This window comes from Myotis myotis, unplaced genomic scaffold (assembly GCF_014108235.1).
Source record: "Myotis myotis isolate mMyoMyo1 unplaced genomic scaffold, mMyoMyo1.p scaffold_m19_p_10, whole genome shotgun sequence".
Classification (NCBI taxonomy): Eukaryota; Metazoa; Chordata; class Mammalia; order Chiroptera; family Vespertilionidae; genus Myotis; species Myotis myotis.
The window spans coordinates 11,850,874-11,871,650 of NW_023416314.1; the positions used below are offsets into that span (position 1 = coordinate 11,850,874).

The window sequence follows — 20,777 nt, forward strand, 5'->3', positions numbered from 1 at the left end:
TAAGTCAATTCCTCCCAGTGACTCCAACAGCAATCAAAGCTCAACTACAAAACTGTGCACACAGCTCACCCAGGAGCGCACCTACAGCGCCCAGCTCAGGTGACAGGGGAGGCTGAGCCACTGGGCCCTATAGGACACCTAATACACAAGGCCACTCTACCAATTCTAGGAAACATAACAGCTCTACCTAATACATAGAAACAAACATAGGGAAGCAGCTGAAATGAGGAGTCAAAGAAACATACATGTCACAAATGAAAGAAATGGAATCAAGCAAACTATTGGATACAGAGTTTAAGACCATGGTTATAAGGATACTCAAGGATCATAATGAGAGCTTCAGGGACTTAATGAGAGCTTCAAGGGATTTAATGAGAGCTTCGAGGGACTTAGCAAGACTTTCAAGGATCTTAGTGAGATTGTCAAAGACATGAAAAAGGACCAGGGATTCAATAGTAGAGTAGAGGATTCCAAGAATCAATCAATGATTTGGAATATAAGGAAGCAAAAAATGCCCAATTAGAATAGCAAAAAGATGCCCTGACCGGTTTGGCTCAGTGGATGGAGCGTCGGCCTGGGGACTGAAGGGTCCCGGGTTCGATTCCGGTCGGGGGCATGTACCTTGGTTGCGGGCACATCCCTAGTGGGAGGTGTGTAGGAGGCAGCTGATCGATGTTTCTCTCTCATCGATGTTTCTGACTCTCTGTTCCTCTCCCTTCCTCTCTGTAGAAAATCAATAAAATATATTAAAAAAAAAAAAGAATAAAGAATCCAAAAATATGAAGATAGTGTAAGGAGCTGTGGGATAACTTCAAGTGTACCAACATTCGCATTATGGAGGTGCCAGAAGGAAAAGAGAGAGAGCAAGATATTGAAAACCTATTTGAAGAAATAATGACAGAAAACTTCCCTTATCTGGTGAAAGAAATAGACTTACAAGTCCAGGAAACACAGAGAGTCCTAAACAAGAGGAATCCAAAGAGGTCCACACAAAGACACATCCCTAGCTGGTTTGGCTCAGTGGATAGGGTGTCAGCCTGAAGACCAAAGCGTCCCAGGTTTGATTCCAGTCAAGGTCATGTACCTTGTCATGTACTGGGGCCTGGCAGGGGCCTGTGCAAGAGGCAACCAATCAATGCATCTCTCTCACAGCAATGTTTCTTTCTCTCTGTCTCTCCCCTTCCCTTCCACTATCTCTAAAAATCAATGGAAAATATCCTCAGGTGAGGATTAACAACAACAGAAATAATAAATAAATAAATAAATAAATAAATAAATAAATAAATAAATGCCAAAGGTTAAAGACAAAGAGAGAATCTTAAAAGCAGCAAGAGGAATATAGTTAGTTATCTACAAGGGAGTGCCCATATGTCTGTCAGTTGATTTCTCAACAGAAACTTTGCAGGCCAGAAGGGAGTGGCAAGAAATATTCAAAGTGATGAATAGCAAGGACCTACAACCAAGATTACTCTACCCAGCAAAGCTATCATTTAGAATTGAAGGTCAGATAAAGAGCTTCACAGACAAGAAAACCTAAAGGAGTTCATCACCACCAAACCAGTATTACATGAAATGTTAAAGGGTATTCTTTAGGAAGAGTAAGAGAAAGGAGAAGCAGAGGTTAAAGAAAAGGAGAAGAAAAAGAAGAGATAAAAAATATGATCAATAAAATGGCAATAAATACATATCTATCAATAATTGAATCTAAAAATCAAAATAAACAAAAAATCGAATGAACAAAATAAATTGATGACTAAAATAGAATCAGAGGCATGGAAACATGGAACAGACTGATGAATCTCTGAGGGAAGGGGAGAGGGGGTGTGGGAAGAAATTAACCAAGGATCTTATATGAATGTATATGCATTACCTATGAACACAGACAATAGGATGGTGAAGGCCTGGGGCAGGGCTGGAACCAGGTAGAGGTTGGGCAATTGGGGGGAAAAGGGAGAACATCTGTAATACTCTCAACAATAAAGATTTTAAAAAATAAAACCATACAGACAAGCTGAAAGATTTACACAGAGAACATAAGTATATCCACCACCTAGATTCTGTTATAACATTTCACTATACTTGCTTTGTCAAACTTTATATGCAACCATCAATCCACCTCATTTTTTATACATTTCAAGTAAATTGTAAACATAACTTCACTTACCCCTAAATTCTTTAGCACTAATATCATTAATGAAATTTCAAATTTTGAAATTTTTTCTTTTGAATGAGATGCAAAGATCTTAAGGGTTGAGTTTTGACAAGTGCATACACCTGAATCACCCAAATCCCTACCACAATATAGAACATTACATTACCCCAGAAAGGATTACTTTTAACTGTATTCCTTTTAGCACCTCCTGATTTTTGTACGATGTGCTTGTGTTTTCTATTTCTAAATTAAATATTCAAACTCTGTAAATATTTAAACACTCTTATAATGATGGACCCTAGGATCTAAATTGGATGAGGAAAAAAGTGAGAACAAGAGGGGATGATAGATAACCAGGAAGTGGTGGTGGTCAATGGAATGGAGAACTCATTGTAGTCAGAATCATAGCAGTGGTGTTGCCAAAATTAAGTGAGTTAGGAGAATGGAGTGTCTTGTTAGATAGCGGGATGTTTGAAAATGAGTTTTCAAAAGGAGCCATAAGGTTCAGAGTGTGACCAAAGAACAATGGTAATTAGGATATTAGTCCTCCACCCTACCATATCATATCAAGTGCATGTTGTAGTTTTCCTTTGCAGTATTTGTCACAATTCCAAATAATTTACTTGTGTAACTATGCTTCATACCTGGCTTCCTTATAAAAACTATAAACTCCCAGAGGGCAGAGTTGTCTGTCTCGTTGATTTCTTGTGTTTCCAGTGCCTAGTAGATTTTGCGGGTTCAGTTCCAGACTACCACAAGCAATAAAACAAAATTAAAAAATAAAAATAAATAAATAAATAAAGAGTTTTTATATATATTAGAGACATAAAAAAATGCAACATTTGGGAAGTGGAAGAAAGTGAAGAGCAATAAAACGAGGTATGCCTGTGGTAGGTACTCAAACAAGTATTAAATACTTAATTGGATTCTTTAAGTAGGGTCCTACATTCATTCATTCACTCCTTATATCACAGCTTGTCACCTACCTTTTTTTTTTTTAGAGTGCATAAAGCTGATTATAATTTAATATTGAGTCTTACATTTTACATTAAGCATTAGAGTTGAACCAGGGTTAAAGATAACCTAGTTTCCCTGGAAAAGGGAAACATAATTATATAAAGTTTACTTTGGATGAGGTCTTTTCTCTAACCCAGTTGAGTGACCCTGTCCAGATCACTTCTCTGAGCCTCATTTTTTCTTATCTGTAGAACAAAGAAGACCTCTAAGAGTCATCCCTATGTTAACATTCTTCCAGGACATTAGGGCATAGTAGTTCTGAACCCCTGTTCCACTACTTACTCACTATTTAATAGTGCCTAGATTGCTCTCTATTAAGTCATTTGTAAAACGGAGACCCCCAAGGTGGCATGATTTTTGTGTTGAGTTCATGAATATTACAAAACCTTTCTAAATTACCCTGCTGCTTCTCTTCACCATGCAGCAGGCACAGTAATATGTTAAAATGGGAGTCTGACCATGGCAGTCCTCTGTTCAAAAGCCTGCCATGATGCCCCACCTCCCCCAGAATAAAAACCAGACTTTAGCCCTAGCTGGTTTGGCTCAGTGAATAGAGCATCAGCTCTTGGACTGAAGGATCCCGGGTTCAATTCTGGTCAAGGGAACGTACCTGGGTTGCAGGCTCACTCCCTGGCATGCTGGAGGCAGCCAATCCATGTCTTTCCCCCTCCCTTCCACTCTCTCTACAAATTAAAAATCAATGGAAAAATATCCTCAGGTGAGGATTAACAACAACAACAAAAAGTCGTTACAGTCAACAAAGTCCTATACAATCTTACGCTCTTACTTTTTCTGCTCTGAACACACCACCCTTCTCACTGTTCCTTGGACCTTCTGGGCAACCTGCCACCTGAGTCCCGGCTGGACTGCTCTTCTCCCACCTACGCTTGGCCTTCTTCCTTACTTTCTTCGAGTCTTTGCTCAAATGCCATCTGCTCAGTGAGCCTCACCTGGCTCACTCTATTTAAAATTCCAAACTTCATCCCCCTCCCCTGGTTTATTTACTTCTAACACTGTAAATCCTGTTTGTAAACATGCATAACACAATACTGCATTGTATTATGTAGGTTCTACATATAGATTACGTTCTCTTCCCTTGGCCAGTGGCTTGTGGTCTGAAGGGATAAGGCTTGGGGGGCTCATGGTTCAGAAGCTGCTAATATAATGTGTCTTCAGGAAATTCAAGGTTAATACTATTAACCTTGATTGATCCATCGTTTATAGATTTCAGTGCCGGGCACTCTTGAATAGAATAGTTAGTACGTTGGTGCATTCATCCACTCATATATTCATTCCACAAATATCTACTGGGCGGCTTCTACGTGCCAGTTCATGTTGAAAACAGCTGTTAAAAGCATTTCATTCGGGATCAGGTACCTCGGGATGTGGGGCGCGGGATGAGGGAAGATGTGCGGTCCCGCCAGCAGAGGGCGCGCTCCCGCCCCTTCGCCGCCGCCGGGCCCACCTAGGCTTCCAGGCTCCCACGCTCGCTCCCGAGCGCGCCCCCGCCCCCGCCCGCCGCGTCACGTGATGCGGCCGAGGAACCCGAGCTGCCGGGCCTAAGCCCAGCTAAGTTCGGAGCCGGTGGCCGCCGCGGGTGCAGCCACAAAGGCTAACCCGAAGGTGTGGGGAAGCTCGTGGAGCCGATGCTTCCTCTTCCAGTTCAGGTCGGCTCCCGTTACCTTCTCCCTGTTCGCCGGAGCGGCCTCCCTGAGCGTTTGCATGAGCTCTTCCGTGTGGGGCAGCTGCGGTGACCATGTAGGGGAGACAGTGAGAACGCTCCAGGGACTTGGGACGAGGTCCGCGCGGCGGCAGGCCGCCCGCTCCCGCCGCACCCGGTGCGGCCCGCTGGGCCCGTCGGCCCCGTGGGCACCGCGGCCTCCGGCTGCGGCCTGGTCCCGAGCGCCACGAAGTCGCGCGCCGTCTCGCGAGACTCGAAGTTGAAGGAACATGGCGACGTCTAATCTGTTAAAGGTAAGACCCTCCGTCCCGCTTGGCTTCCACTCGGTGACCGCTGGGTCCAGCTTTTCGGGAGAGGCTCGGTTCAGGTTCCGGAGGGGAAATGTGGGCGGTGTCTCACGGGAGGGAAGCCCGGGAGGCTGCGGCCGGGGCCCGGACCGGGCCGCGGGTCTCCGGCCTTGGGGTCGAGAGGCTCCGGGTGTCCCTCCGGCGCGTTGACCGGTGTGCGGGAGGCCGGGCTGCGGGCTGACGGGGGGACCCGCTGTGGCCTCGGGCGGGAGATGAAAGGAAGTGCATGTGCCCCGACCGGCCAGGCAGTTGCTACTCTTGGGGTCTCCGTTCCTTCTGAAACGAGGGTGTAAGGTGCATACGAGGAAAATCCGAGGAAACGCTGCCCAACGTGGGTCTCCGTTTCTGTCCTCGTCCTCCGCCCGGATTCCGTGTCGGACGGCGGTGCTTCCACCCTACCCCACCCCCGGCTGCACGCTGTCCTCGCCCGCGATCGGCCCCCGGTTCTTCCGCGCCCGGGCTACCCCTTTTCCTTCGGAAACTGCACCCCAACCCATTGCAGATGAGGACCGAGGCAATGCTGCCTCGTTGTAGGGCTTAGCCTAGAAGCGTTACCTTTGTCAAAGAAAACGGCTTAAAAGTTAAGTTTTCTGTATCTGGGAGAGCCAAGGCGAGCTAGGCCCAGAGGGGCAGGTTCTCTGTCGCCGGTGACCGCGTTGGGAGGAGGAGGAGGAAGAAGACGTCGGGGCCCCTCGAGTCTGTCTGTCCTGTGCGTGTGTTCCCAGGAGGAGCCTTGTGCCTGGAAAGTCTCCCAGCGGTTCTCAACCTGTGGGTCGCGACCCCTTTGGGGGGGGGGGGGTCGAACGACCCTTTCACAGGGGTCGCCTATAAGACCATCGGAAAACACACACATCATTACATACCGTTTCTGTGATTCATCACTATGCTTTAATGATGTTCAATTTGTAACAATGAAATTGGGGGTCACCACAACATGAGGAACCGTATTAAAGGGTCGGGGCATTAGGAAGGTTGAGAACCACTGACACCGAAATAAATGGGGGTGCGATGAGCTCGGGGAGCCTCGGTGCAAAGGTGGGCTCCTCGCCCAGGTCATCGTCGGACGTGTAGGTGGATATAGGAAACAGCTGGGTGGAAAATGGGTTAGCTATCCTGACACCCCTCGCAGGCCTTACTGACTGCCCGGTAGGTGGGACTGACCCTAAAGGTGGACCTATTTCTACTAACCTAAGAGGCAATGTGTGTTCTTTTAAATGAAAGGGAGGAGGGGTCTAGAGCCGGACAGTGTGGGCTGCTTCGGAAGCTGTTTGACCTTAGGGAAGTTTCCTGACCTCTCTGCCGGGTTATTCATCCGTAGAATGGGACTATTAATAGCACCTGTTAAATACCGTGAAGGTTGAGTTGAATGAGTGTAAAATGCTTAAAACAGTGACTGGCAATTGAGTATGCAATACACAGAAATCACTAGAATTGCTACTCTGGGCTGTTCCTCTAAGAAAAACAATTCATGGGCATTGAGTAACCCGTCCTATTCAGCTCTTAGAACAGTATAGCAAAGTCCTAATATATTAGTTCAGAAAGAACACTTGTTTGCCTTCTAAAGAGGACTGTTAGTGCACCCACATGCAATATACTAAGAAGTGCTATCTCGTCATTAATTGAAACGTCTCCAGGAAACGATTGGGTTCCTGATTCTTTGTGAATTCCTGACTTGATTGCTTGCACATATACAACAAGGTCTTTTCCCCCAAAGAACCCTCTCTCGGAAAAGAACGAGTTGCTATATTTGCCCCCATTCAAAGCCTTGCCAAGGACTGACTGGAGGAGATATACTAAATCTGAAGCTGGTTCAGTCAACACGAGTAAGTCCTTACCTTGTAGAGATGATGAGTCTACACCTACAGCATACACCTGCCGAGTGAAGGAACTGTCTGAAGGTACAGAACACGAGTACTTTGTGTTTAGGTTAAAAAGATAACAAGGATTCAAAAGTTCTGTGACTCCAACAACTTTTATAAATAAGAGGAAAGAAACAGTGTTTTGGAACACTGCTAATGACTCGCTCTAGTGAACATGAACACAGATGCCAAAGATTCACTGGGATCTTTTCAATAAAATTGTTTTATGAAATGTTGAACGGAGGGAAAAATAATTTCTAAATATTATTTTTAGTAGTGTGTGGTTTTAAATACGTTCCACTAACATAATATAAAGGACACTATAAAGAGACATTTAATTCTTTTATCTGTATCACCAAAAGTATACTTTTTTTTTTTTCTTCAAAAGTTTACGTATTTAAAGGGAAGCCCGGGAGGCTGGAGCCAAGGACCAGGACGAGGGTCCATAACATAATTCATAGGATCATTTAAATTCCAGGCTGGTGGTACCTTGAATAAAGATAGGGCTGGCTAGGGTATGGCCAGATTCACCTCATTTCCTTTTTCTGACACAATTAATAGACTGGTTCATTAGAAAAATGTTTACACATTGTGCAATTAGATTTCACCAGAGAGAGCGTGCGCGCGAGCAAGCGTTTTATTGATTTTAGAGAGAGGAAGGGGGAAAGAGAGGGAGAAACATCGATCGGTTGCCTGCCATTCACAAAACCTGGGTATGTGCCTGACCGGGAATCCAATCGGACAACTTCTGGTGTGTGGGATGACGCTCCAACTAACTGAGCCATCCAGCCAGAGCTTCACTAGAGCACATTTGACAGAATTAGCATGTCCTGTGGTCGAAATGGAGATATGTGAGCTGGATAAGAATTCGGTTAGAATTTGATTCATTATCAGTTAAATAACTGTACTTACAGACTGGTGACCACTAAGCTGTCATCAACCCTGAAGGGAGGCCTTTAGTGTCCGACTTGAGGAAAATGTCCTCTTTCTGTTTATCAGTAACTTGGATTAAGTTTATTGAATTTGTGGATGACAGACTTCAGAAGGATAGTTAATATGTTATGACTGATTCAAAACTTTGATATGAAACTTGCAATAAAAATCACCTACTTATTTTAAATATTGGATTTTGATTGTAATAACAATTGTATTCTTTATTTAAAGAAAGTGGACTATTGCCCTGGCCAATGTGGCTTGGTTGGTTGGAGTGTCTCCCATACACCAAAAAGGTGACAGGTTCGTTTCCCCGTCAGGGCACATAACGAGATGGCGGGTTTGATCTGGGTTTGGGGGAACATGCAGGAGGTAACCCATCTATGTTTTTCTCACATCACTGTTTCTCTTTCTCTCCTTCCCTCCTCTTCCTCTCTCTAAAATCAATTAAAAAAATTTTTTTTTAATTTAAAAGAAGTAGGTTGTTGCTGGATTTTGGAAATCTTTTGGATAATACAAGATTTGCGTTGTACATTTTGACATTCGATTATCAGTTGCTTGGGGAGTTTATAACTTTAATATTACTACTTGAAAATTTTGTTTTAACGTTTAATGCTGCTTGTTCCTTTATTTTTGCAGTTACCATCTAGGTCCTTGGTGCCTATTTTCTTCATTTCCAATTGAGTATCCTTTTCCGAATAGCAATTGTTTAAATCTTATTTTGCTGAGCATCACCCCATTTAATTCTTGGCACATTATTTTATCAAGCTATTTGGAGTGCCTTTAACTTCCTTGGTCAATACCACAAAATTTTCTGGTTTTCCCTATGTTCTCTTTTCCAAGGCACCTTCTATTTTGCCCTCTTCCACTTGTTCTGCCTTCATTTCACCCCTACGACCTGGCAACATGTCTCCTGATATTGTGTTTCAATCTCCTTTATTCTTTGGAAATAAAAAAAGTTCATGTAACTACTCATAGAAGCTTACCCTGTGCTCTTTTTGTCCTCAAACTTGTGTTCTTTTTTCTCTTTCCATTCACTGTCAGAGTTCTTAGAAAAGCAGCCCCCACTTGCTGCTTTGTAATTCTTCCCCTTTTCTCTTAACTTGCTGTGACTTGGCTCTCTTCCTACCCTCACACAGTTATACTGAAGCTATTAGTCTTAAGGGGTCCAGCAGCCTCCTCACTGCCAAGTAAGATCCTTCTCAGACATTCGTCCTCTTTCCGGATATTGTTGATTACTACATCTGCTTCCCTTTTGGTTTCTGTGACATTCTCTTCTTGATCTCCTCTCTTTCAAATCACTTTGTGTTTTTCACTGACTTCCCTCTTCTTCTCTCCTCCCCAATGTAATTATTTCTCAATATTTAATCTTTAGCCCTTTTCTATTATTGTACTTTCTTTTTTTGGGGGGGGGAGGGGGCAGTCATAACTCCCATGATTTCACGATTTTTATCTCTTAACTCTGTTGTGAGCTCTAGTCCAAAACTAACCAGTACTAACCATTTAACTTTCCTGCTCGGATACCTTTGGTGGTTCAAACTCTTAGATACCCTTCCAACTGGGTCTTCTCCATAATAACACATTCATGTTCACATTTCTCCCTCTTTCTCTCTCTCTGTCTACCTGGCTGGTTATTTTTGGTTCACTAGCATACTAGAGCCTTTAAGACTCTTTATGTTTGATGTTTCTTTTATCAAGAATCCCCCCTCCCCTCAGTGTTTGCCTATTAAAATCTTATTTATTCATTAAGACTTAGCCAAAATACCTCCTTTCTTTTAGTGCTTTCATTTGCAATTAATTGTTGCCTACTTTGCACAACCGTAGGCCTGCATCAGCCTCTTCTAGCACTTACATTATGCCTTGAGTATTAGTTACAGGATCTGTTTACATATCTCTCTTTCTGGATTGTAAGCCCCTTTAGTGCCAGGACTTCATTAATTTTTGTTGATGCCTTAACCATCTTCTGCAAAGGAGCGATTCAGAGTTGTGTAGAATTTACTCATTATTAAAATAATTTTTTAAAATATGTTTTTTATTGTCTTTAGAGAGAGAGGAAGGGAGAAGGAGAGAAAGAGAGAGAAACATCGATGTGAGAGAAACACCAATTGGCTGCCTCCTGCACGTGCCCCACCAGGGATTGAGCCTGCAACCAGGGCCTGTGCCCTGACCGGGAATCAAACTGCCACCTTTTGGTGCGTGGAATGACGCTCAGCCAACTGAGCCACACTAGCCAGGGCTAAAATAATTTTATCAGATATGTGTGCAAGGTATCATGAAGGATAACAAAGATGTGTAAACAATGCCCAGCCTATTTGGGAATTTACCATATACTAAAAAAGATTTAAAAATACTAATGATTTGCTCTAAGGCAGAAACTTCAAGAGTGTTACTGTGCGCTGTAAGATCCCTCACAGACTGAGATCCTTTCTGGTGGATGATCAAGGAAAGTTTTATGGAGAAAACATTGGAGCTGGATTTTGAAGAATGGGTAGACTGTTTGTAGGTGGTGATTAGCAGAAAATTTGGCAGGAATGGAGACTAGATCAGTATGGCTACCTTGTAGCAGGACTGCATGCTGCGTTGCATTCTGTATGAATGGTCCTCCTGAAATCTTTGCAGTACAGTAACCCAGAATATGGGAAACAGTGAGAGACAGGAATGCAAAGGAAAGTGAGGGTTAGATTGTGAAAGGTCTTTAATGCTGGACTAGGGAGTTGAAATAAAGTTCCATAGAGAATGAATAATGAAAAATACGTGATCAGATACATTGTTAGGCCCTCAATCTCTTCTTGGCTGACACATGTAAATCCTGTTACTCATCATTACTTCTCTTATGTGTGTATTCAGAATCTGATTTGTGGGGTGGCCATGATTGAAGGGCATTGGTGCTAATGAAACCATGTTCATTGAAACCAAACAGGAGTCTTTAAGTCTGTGGAAAATAAAGTCATTTCAACAAGCATTTTCTAATTCCAACTAGACAGTGGCTATCTAGGTAGACAAATACTTACCCTTAATGTAACTTACATTTTTGTGGGGAAGAGAGGCAATAAACATATAAGCAAATAGTGTATACTAAAAGGTTAGGTTGTGATAAATGTTCTGAAGAAAAATAATCAGGGTAAAGGATAGAGAATGATAGGTATTATTTTTGATAGGATGATCAGGGAAGGCCTGTAAGGAGATCAGTGAAGCGAGATCTGAATGAAGCAAGGGAACAGCCAAGTGCATATTTGGGAGAGGAGTTTCAGGTGGAAGGAACAGAACAGCCAATGCGAAGGCATTGAGTCAGGAACATGCTTGGCCAGGAATATGGATGTGATACCAAGATTTGAATGTTGTCAATGAATGTAGTTAAGATACACAACTGGAACTTTCTTTTTAATGTCTACTTAAACATAGATAAGAGCCTCCTTTATTTAGAACCTTACTTGTCGGGTTTCATTGGGTTAATGGAAATTACCCTCTTGAATGGGCATCTAAGAGTGATGTGATCCTTGGGCTGCCTTCTCACTCCAGTGTCTTGTCCTGGAGACATGGTTACATTTGACACTCACAGCCTAGGGAGAAAACAAACTCAGGTGTATGTTGATTATGGGTAGAGTGGGAATAATGGATCAAATCACATACTGTAAACCTGTGTGATAAATGTGTGAAAATTTTTCATGGTATGAGAAAATAAGTGAGTGAATAGTTACCATAATCTAGAAGTGATGTATGTTCATTAAAGCTACTAACAGGAAGTCACAGTTCCAGATAAACTTTGAGAGATCAGTCATTTCATGAATTAGAAGAGCATTTTAGACTCATGAAGGCATCAAGAGGACACTAGGCTTCTATCTGGTGGACAGAGAAGGATAGGAAAGACAAAGACATGTTTCTTCTTAGGTGTTTTGCTAGGAGACTGGTGAACTCAGCTGTGTCACAGAAAGCCATCTGCCTCTTGCCTCAGTATAGTAGATAAAGCAGAACTGGTGCCTGATAGGCTTTGTAAACAAACCAAGTTACAGCTCAGTTTAAAACATTGGTCATAATACATGGAGTACATACAGGTAATATTGAGGATATTTGATCTGTATAACGGGGGTTTGTTCATTCCACTAATACCTGAGCATCGACTCTGTGCTCAGTACTATGTGACAGACAAGTTAAAGAAGTAAGTAACACATTGGGTAGATTTTGTAGCAATGAGGGCTGTGTTGAAAACAATATAATCAAGAGTGTTCAGAAGATGGGGCACTATTTTACTTATTTACAGCAGAAAATAATTTTATTTTTTACCCTAAATATCACTTTCAACTATGTTCCATTGAATTTTCCTTCCTTGCTTAGAACACATTTTAGTCAGATCCCATAGCTTTCTGGTCTTCTTAAAAAGTACTCTTTAGTCTGAATCAAAATGTCAGTCTCATAGCAAAATCAAAGCAACTCTTCTACCAGCTCATGACCTTGGCTCTGGATATGCAGAAAAGACAGAGAGCATTTTTCTTGGATTGGTTTGGGAAGCCCTCTCTGAGGTGACATTGATCCTGAGCCCTGAATGATCTGCATGTTAGGCAGAGGTCTTGAGGTGCAGTGGTGAGCTTGGCATATTTGAGGAAAACCATTTCTTAAATGCATTTTTATTGATTTCAGGGAGGAAGGGAGAGGAAGAGCGAGATAGAAACATCGGTGATGAGAGAGAATCATTGATTGGCTGCCTCCTGCAAGCCCCACACTGGGGATCAAGCCCGCAACCCAGGCATGTGCCCTGACTGGGAATTGAACTATGACCTCCTGATTCATAGGTTGACGCTCAACCACTGGGCCACGATGTCTGGGCTGAGGAACACCTTTAAAAGGGTGTGTGGCTGGAACATAGAATTGCCAGTATTCAAATGTATACTGTAGTTTGTGGTTCTTTTGGTTAATGGGGATTGCAAATGTGGTTTTAAAATCACATAACTGGGAGCACTAGTGGCTCATAGACAATATGGGAACCCACACATTCAAATAGCGAACCTCATAATTTATTTGAGAGACTTAAAATATACAAATTGGATTCCTTTTGTAAGTTATTAGAATGCCATCATTGGATATAATCTGTAGTCAATAGATTAGAAACTTCAAAGAGAGAACAAATACAGATCTTAAAACAACTAAACTCCTTGTATTGTAGTCAAAATGTTATGGGCATGAAAAAATACAAAGGACAGAAAATAATTGCTATAGATATTATTATTTCTTGTCTTGCCTTCAACTTGTCCTTTCACCGTAACTCTCCTTGCACTTTTGTCATGAAGAAGATGTAGCATGATGATGTACAGCAATAATAACTACTGTTTTTTATCCTCACCCAAGGATATGTGTATGTTTTTATTTATTTGAGATAGATATTGACAGGTTGCTTCCCATACGGGCCCCAACCTGATCGAACCTGAAACCTAGGTATGTGCCCTGACTTGGAATCGAACCCATGACCTTTTGATATATGGGACAGTGCTCCAACCATCTGAGCCATCGACCAGGACAATAACTTCATTCTTTTTTTTCTCTTAAAAGCAACAGTTGACATCATTGTAAAATATTGTAGTAATATTGCTCCTACTAATTGATGGGGTATGTTTTGTTCTGTATATTATCTAGGAATTTCTGGACATTTTCAGGCAAACCAATAGGTCAATATTTGTTTCAAAGTAAGTGAGTCATTAAAAAATGATAATGTTACTTTTAAAACATTTTAGCCCAGCAGTCGTAGCTCAGTGATTGAGTGTCGACCTATGACCCAGGAGGTCATGGTTCTATTCCCGGTCAGGGAGCACATGCCCGGGTTGTGGGCTCGATCCCCAGTGGGGGACGTGCAGGAGGCAGCTGATCAATGATTCTCTCTCATCATTGATGTTTCCATCTCTCTCCCCGCTTCTTCCCTCTCTGAAATCTATAATAATATTTTTTAAAAAAATTTTACAAACCAGTGTTTTTGTTAATTTGTATGTATTTATTTAAGCATTCCTATTTTTTAACATGGTATCAAGTTCTCCACATAAGCAATTGTATATCTACTTCTTGGGACTGAATAAAGTAGAATTGTAAATTAACTCGTTATTTGAAAAAGCATTCTTGAATTTTGATGGGAGGTGTGCAGATTTTTTTAAGTAGTAGTCTATTCTAGAAAGATCCATATTGCATCTTTCATTACTGGCCTATAACACCTCCCCACACTCCAAACACATTATAAAAAGTTAAACTTTTTCTGTAACTTATTCCTAATGCATGTCTTGTTTGTTTGTTGTTTGCTTTTAAACAACAGTGGCTACAACTAAGAGATTGTGAGACTTTACTGTCAATCTGTTTTATTTATTTTTTTCTTATTTATTGATTTTTAGAGAGAGAGAGGAAGGGAGAGAAAGAGAAGGAAACATCAGTTTGCTGTTCCTTGTATGTGCCCTGACCAGGGATGGAACCCACAACCTTGGTGTATTGGGAGGTCGCTCTAACCAACTGAACTACCCTGCCTGGGCTTTTGGTTTTGTTTTGTTTTTAAATTTTTTTAATCTATTGATTTGAGAGAGAGGAGAGAGAGAGAGAAAGGGAAGGAGGGAGAGAGAGAGAGAAGGAATATCAACTTGTTATTCCACTTATTAATGCATTCATTGGTTGCTTCTTGTGTATGCCCTAGCTGGGATCGAACCTGCAAACCCTTCGGTGCACAGGCCGACATTCTAACCATTGAGAAACACTGACCAGGGCCAGTTGTTTTGTTGCTTTTTAAATAACCATGGCTTCAGAGAAGTGATTGTGGGACTTTACTGTCAATCTGTCTTTTTCTTGTCTTTTCTTATTTATTGACTTGAGGCCCGGTGCACGAAATTTGTGCACTCGGCAGGTAGAGGGAGTCACTCAGCCCAGCCTGCACCCTTTACCAGTCTGGGAGCTTTTGAGGGATGTCCGACTGATGGCTTAGGCCCGCTCCTGGGAGGAGTGGGCTTAAGCTGTCAGTTGGATATCCTTAGTGCTGCTGTGGAGCCTGGCTTCTGGCTGAGTGGTGCTCCCCCTCTGGGAGTGCACTGACCACGAGGGGGCAGCTCCTGCATTGAGCGATTGTCTCCTGGTGGTCAGTGCACGTCATAGCGACTGGTCGTTCTGCCATGGGGCCGAAACCGGCTCTCCAACATCCCCCGAGGGATCCCAGATTGTGAGAGGTCACAGGCCAGGACAAGGGACCCCACTGGTGCATGATTGGGGCTGGGGAGGGATGCAGGAGGTTAGCCAGCCAGGGAGGGACCGCGGGAGGGCTCCAGGGCATGTCCGGCACGTCTCACTCAGTCCCAATCAGCCGGACCCCAGCAGCAAGCTAACCTACCGGTTGGAGTATCTGCCCCCTGGTGGTCAGGGCAGATAGAAAGACAGACAGACATCAATTTGCTGTTATGTGTATGTGTCCTGACCAGGGCTTGAACCTGCAACTGTGATGTTTTTAACTATTCTTTCATTAGGTAATACTTTTCAGATAAAGCTGAATATATTTTATTTGAGTCTGTGCAAGCAACATTTTATATTAAGACATCCTGGTTTTTTAATGCTGATTAGAGCAGGTAAAGGGAACTGAACTTTCGTTCACATGTTTTTCTTTCATCATTTTTTTTTCTTACTATTTTCATCCTCTCTCCTTAATTGTTTCTGAGAAAATTGACACTGGTTTTTCCCCCTCAGCCCTATGAAGGTGATATTAACACATTGTGGACCAGTAATTTTATTGCTAACTTTACCCAGTGGCCAGATAAGTTTCTATTGAATGAGTACAAAAAAAGTTTTACTTAAATGTTAAAGACATGCTTTAAAATTAAATACCCATTGCATTTTGAAGTTATTTATTACATGTTCTTGCAAGCTAATATCTTTTTAAAGTATGATACTTCGTAAAACACTGTGTAATATGAAGTGAGAATTCTCATGATCTGTCTGCAATGTGTTAAGTAAAAAGCACTGGGGAGTACAAGTGATGAAGGGGACTATACACTAATCATTTGAGAGCTTAAGGCCTTAATATTGCTTGTGTTGAGTTATTTTCAACATTCTTTCTCTCAGTCCCACATCTCATTATCACCAAATCTTGTTTTTATTGAAGCAGAAGCAGTGGAAGTTCTAATCTTACCTAATAATAGACAAACATGTAAATTAACCGTCCCTCCACTACGCTCACCAGCCAATCAGGAGAGTATGCAAATAACCCAACAAAGATAGCAGTTAATTTGCATACGTAGGGGTGAACTGGCGGAGTGAAGACTGAAGGCTCCATCCAGAGCGAAGGCCTGGGTCCTGGGTGCCGAAGGAAAACCGGTGCCGGCAGCCAGGGGAAGGGAAGGCCTATTGCACGAATCTCTTTGGGTAACGGGCCTCTAGTATTATAATAATAGCCAACACTGTATGTTTCTTTATGTCAACTACCTTTCTGAACATTTCACACATATCCTATCTAATAAAAGAGAAGCATGGCAATTAGCATACAACCGCTACCCTTCCCATTGGCTAATCAGCGAGATATGCAAATTAACTGCCAGCCAAGATGGCGGCCGGCAGCCAGGCAGCTTAAAGCGAACATGAGGCTTGCTTGCTTCAGTGACAGAGGACTCCAACGTTCCCCGCCTGCCGCTGCAGGCCTCTGAGCTGCAACTCTAAGCAACTATGTTACAAATATAGAAGCTAAACAAAACCCCAGAAACCTGCTTTAGTCAGCCGGACTTCAGCCAGCAGGATCGCAACATTGTTTCAAATACAGAAGGTAAACAAAGGCCAGAAACCTGCTTTTAGCAGCGGAGCCCTAAGAGCTGGAGCCAAGCCTCCGAGCTAAAGCTGGCCCAGAATAAAAAAGAAAAGAAAAAAAGGAGTGGTTGGGATCTTTAGTCACCCGCCAGCCTGAAAACAGCCCTCAGCCCCTCATCCAGACTGGTCAGGCACCCCAGTGGGGACCCCCACCCTGAAGGGTGTGTGACCAGCTGCAAACAGCTATCATCCCCTCACCCAGGCTGGCCAGGCACCCCAGTGGGGACCCCCACCCTGATCCAGGACACCCTTCAGGGCAAACCAGCCACCCCACCCATGTACCAGGCCTCTATTCTATATAGTAAAAGCGTAATATGCCTCCCGGCACCAGGATCAGCATGACAGGGGGCAGCGCCCAAACCCCCTGATCGCCCTGTGGCTCTGTGTGTGACAGGGGAAGGCGCCCCAACCCCCTGATCAGACCTGCTCTGTGCCTGATAGGGGGGAGCTCCCCAACCCCGATTGCCCTGCAGCTCTGTGTGTGACAGGCTGTGGCGCCCCAACCCCCTGATCGGCCCTGCTCTGTGTGTGACAGGGTGCGGCGCCCCAACCCCCCCCCCCCCCATGGGCCCTGCTCTGTGTGTGACGGGATAGAACCATAACCTCCCCATCGGCCCTGCCCTGAGTGTGACAGGGTGTGGCACCCCAACCCCCTGATCGGCCCTGCTCTGTGCGTGACAGGGGGGCGCTCCCCAACCCCCTGATGGGCCCTGCTCTGTGCGTGACAGGGTACGGAGTCCTAACCCCCTGATGGGCCCTGCTCTGTGCGTGACAGGGTACGGAGTCCCAACCCCCCTGATGGGCCCTGCCCTGTGAGTGACAGGGGGCAGTGCCCCAACCCCCTGATGGGCCCTGCTCTGTGCGTGACGGGGTGGCGCCGCAACCTGCCCATCGACCCTGCCTTGAGTGTGACAGGGGTCGCTGCCCCAACCCCCCAATCTGCCCTACCCTGAGCATGACTGAGGGTGGCATCGCAGCCTCCCGATCCGCCCTGCTCTGTGCATGACAGGGGCGGCGCCCCAACTCCCCAATCGGCCCTGCTCTGAGCCCTACCAGGGGCTGCACCTAGGGATTGGGCCTGCCCTCTGCCACCTGGGAGTAGGCCTAAGCCAGCAGGTCGTTATCTCCCGAGGGGTCCCAGACTGCGAGAGGGCACAGGCCAGGCTGAGGGACCTCCCTTCCCCCCAAGTGCACAAATTTTTGTGCACTGAGCCTCTAGTATACTTATAACAGCCTTTTCAAATACATACTTATTATATCCATTTTATATAGATGAAACTGGAGCAGAAAGAGTTTAAGTAATTTACTCAAGGTAACACATTTGGCAAGTGGCTACATTATAATCTTATTCTTATAAAATCTGCTTCATAACCATCTTACCATTAACACCTTCCTTTCTGTTTCATTGCCTCAGTTTTAGGCATAATCATTTATTGCCCCATAGTAGTAGCTTTTTGCTAGACTCCCTTTCAATTTTTCCTTCAGTGAATTTATAGATGATCTTTGTAGAAGTTGAATATGATTATGTCAGTAGCCAATGGCTATCATTCTCCCACCATCCAAAGAATTGTATTAACTAATATATTACAGATTGTTGCTATCATTTATTTTGCTTAGATTGAATACTTTCTCACTTTACTCAACCTTGGAACTAGCATGTTCTCTAAGAAGCCTTTTCATGGAATAGGGTATTGCGAAATCAAAATCTGGATGGTAGGTATGCTAATGTCTCCTGGGGAGTCACTCCTTGCAGACCCTCTCAGTAGACTGAACTAGACATACACATACACACCCTATACTTATTTCTTTATCTGTATTATTGAAACCCATGAGTTCATCTCAATTCAATAAATTGATTTCTATCCTTTTCCTTTTCCATATATGCAACTTCCTTCTCTGGAAGTGAGAAATCTGGCTTTTGGACTGAATTATTCAGGAAAGAGGAATGAAGGGACAGAAGGAAGGAAAGAAACTAGTACAATATTCTTGATATGTGTAGATGTAAAAGTCGCTGTACATTTCTTAAGTTCAGTATATATATATATGTGTGTATATATATATATATGGCTAAGTGACCAACTGTACGTACGTCTGACCGACCAACTGGCCAGTACATATGATGCGCACTGGCAATTTAAAAATAAACATTGAGTCACACATGCACGATACATATAAAGCTCTAGCTGGCACCAATCGTACATGTGTGTTTCGATCTTTCATTGTCTATTGTGAATTTGGTTGTTTTTGTTGACATTCTGAAGCTGAAAGAAAGCATCATCATTGACAGAATATGTCTGAAGACCAAGTATTGGCACAATATACCTCTGAAGCCAAAAGAAGCTGGTGTTGTCAACAGAATGTATCTGAAGACCAACTGTTGGCACAACATACCATTTGAGTGATGATTCCATTGATTCAATGGATGATGCCAAAAAGGAAAATTTTCTCATCGAGTTTCTTAATAGTATTACTCCTTCGGGCATTCCCGAGCTTCATAAATTAAAATTGAAAGTAGGAGCAATGGTGATACTACTGAGAAATCTTAATAGTAAATGGTGTCTTTGTAATGGTACTAGACTTATTATCAAAAGATTGCGACCTAACATAATTGAAGCTGAAGTATTACTAGGATCTGTGGAAGGAGTGGTTGTTCTGATTCCAAGAATTGATTTGTCCCCTTCTGACACTGGCTTCCCATTTAAATTTATTCGAAGACAGTTTCCCGTGATGTCAGCATTTGCGATAACTATTAATAAATCACAAGGACAAACTCTAGACGAGCGGTCACCAACCTTTTGGACCTCATGGACCACCAGTGGTCCGTGGACCACTGGTTGACAACCACTGCTCTAGACAGACTAGGAATATCCCCTACCTGAACCATTTTCAGACATGGTCAGTTATATGTTGCTTTCTCTCAAGTTTGAAGAGCGTGTGACGTTAAAGTTGTAAATACTTCATCACAAGGGAAATTATTCAAGCACTCTGAAAGTGTTTTTACTCTTAATGTGGTATACAGGGAGATATTAGAATAAGTTTAATCAATTTATCAGTCATTGTTTTTATCAATGTTTTTATATCACTTTTTGTTGTTTTTATATCATGTCTTTGTTGTTTTTATAGCATGTTTTTGTTTTTATATTATGTCTGTTGTTCCTATATCATGTTATTTATTAATCAACTAGAGGCCCTGTGCACAAAAATTTGTGCACTCCGGGGGTCCCTCAGCCCGGCCTGTGCCCTCTCACAGTCTGGGACCCCTCGGGGGATGACCACCTGCTGGCTTAGGCCGGCTCCCTAGGGGATCAGGCTTAAGCTGGCAGTCAGACATCCCTCTGGCAGCCCGGGAGCCCTCGGGGGATGTCCACTTGCCAGCGGGGAGCAGGCCTAAGCTTCAGTTGGACATCCTTAGTGCGGCTGAGGAGGTGGGAGAGGCTCCCCCCACCACCGCTGTACTGGTAGCCAATCAGCCTGGCTTGTGGCTGAGCAGAGCTCCCCCTGTGGGAGCGACCTGACCACCAGGGGGCAGCTCCTGCATTGAGCATCTGCCCCCTGGTGGTCAGTGTGTGTCATAGTGACCAGTCATTCCCAGTCGTTCTGCTGTTAGGGTCAATTTGCATATTGTCCTCTTATTATATAGGAGTGCCTGGCCAGCCTGGGTGAGGGGCTGATGGCTGTTTGCAGGCTGGCCACAGCCCCTTCAGGGTGGGGGGTTCCTGCTGGGCTGTCTGGCCAGCCTGGGTGAGTGGCTGATGGCAGTTTACAGGCTGGTTACAATCCCTTCAGGGTGGAGGTCCCCGCTGGGGTGCCTGCCCAGCCTGGGTGAGAGGCTGATGGCTGTTTGCAGGCTGGCCACAGCCCCTTCAGTGTGGGTGTCCCCACTGGGGTGCCTGGCCATCCTGGGTGAGGGGCTGAGGGCCGTTTGCAGGCTGGCCACAGCCCCTTCAGGGTGGGGAGTCCTGCTGGGGTGTCTGGCCAGTCTGGGT

General features: G+C 43.9%; 1 protein-coding gene across 2 annotated transcripts in view; it reads left to right on the forward strand.

Annotated features, from left to right (window-relative positions):
• Positions 1-4,660: 4,660 nt before the first annotated feature.
• Positions 4,661-20,777, forward strand: part of CUL5 (cullin 5) — a 101,396-nt gene continuing 85,279 nt past the window's right edge. Inside the window, exon 1 of one of the 2 annotated variants that reach the window (XR_004970313.1) lies at positions 4,661-5,143. Coding sequence is in view for 1 of the 2 variants with exons in the window: in XM_036324483.1 (XP_036180376.1) it covers positions 5,120-5,143 (24 nt within the window). In the remaining variant the exon portion in view is untranslated. The remainder of the gene's footprint in view (positions 5,144-20,777) is intronic. The other variant, XM_036324483.1, reaches the window with a different exon arrangement.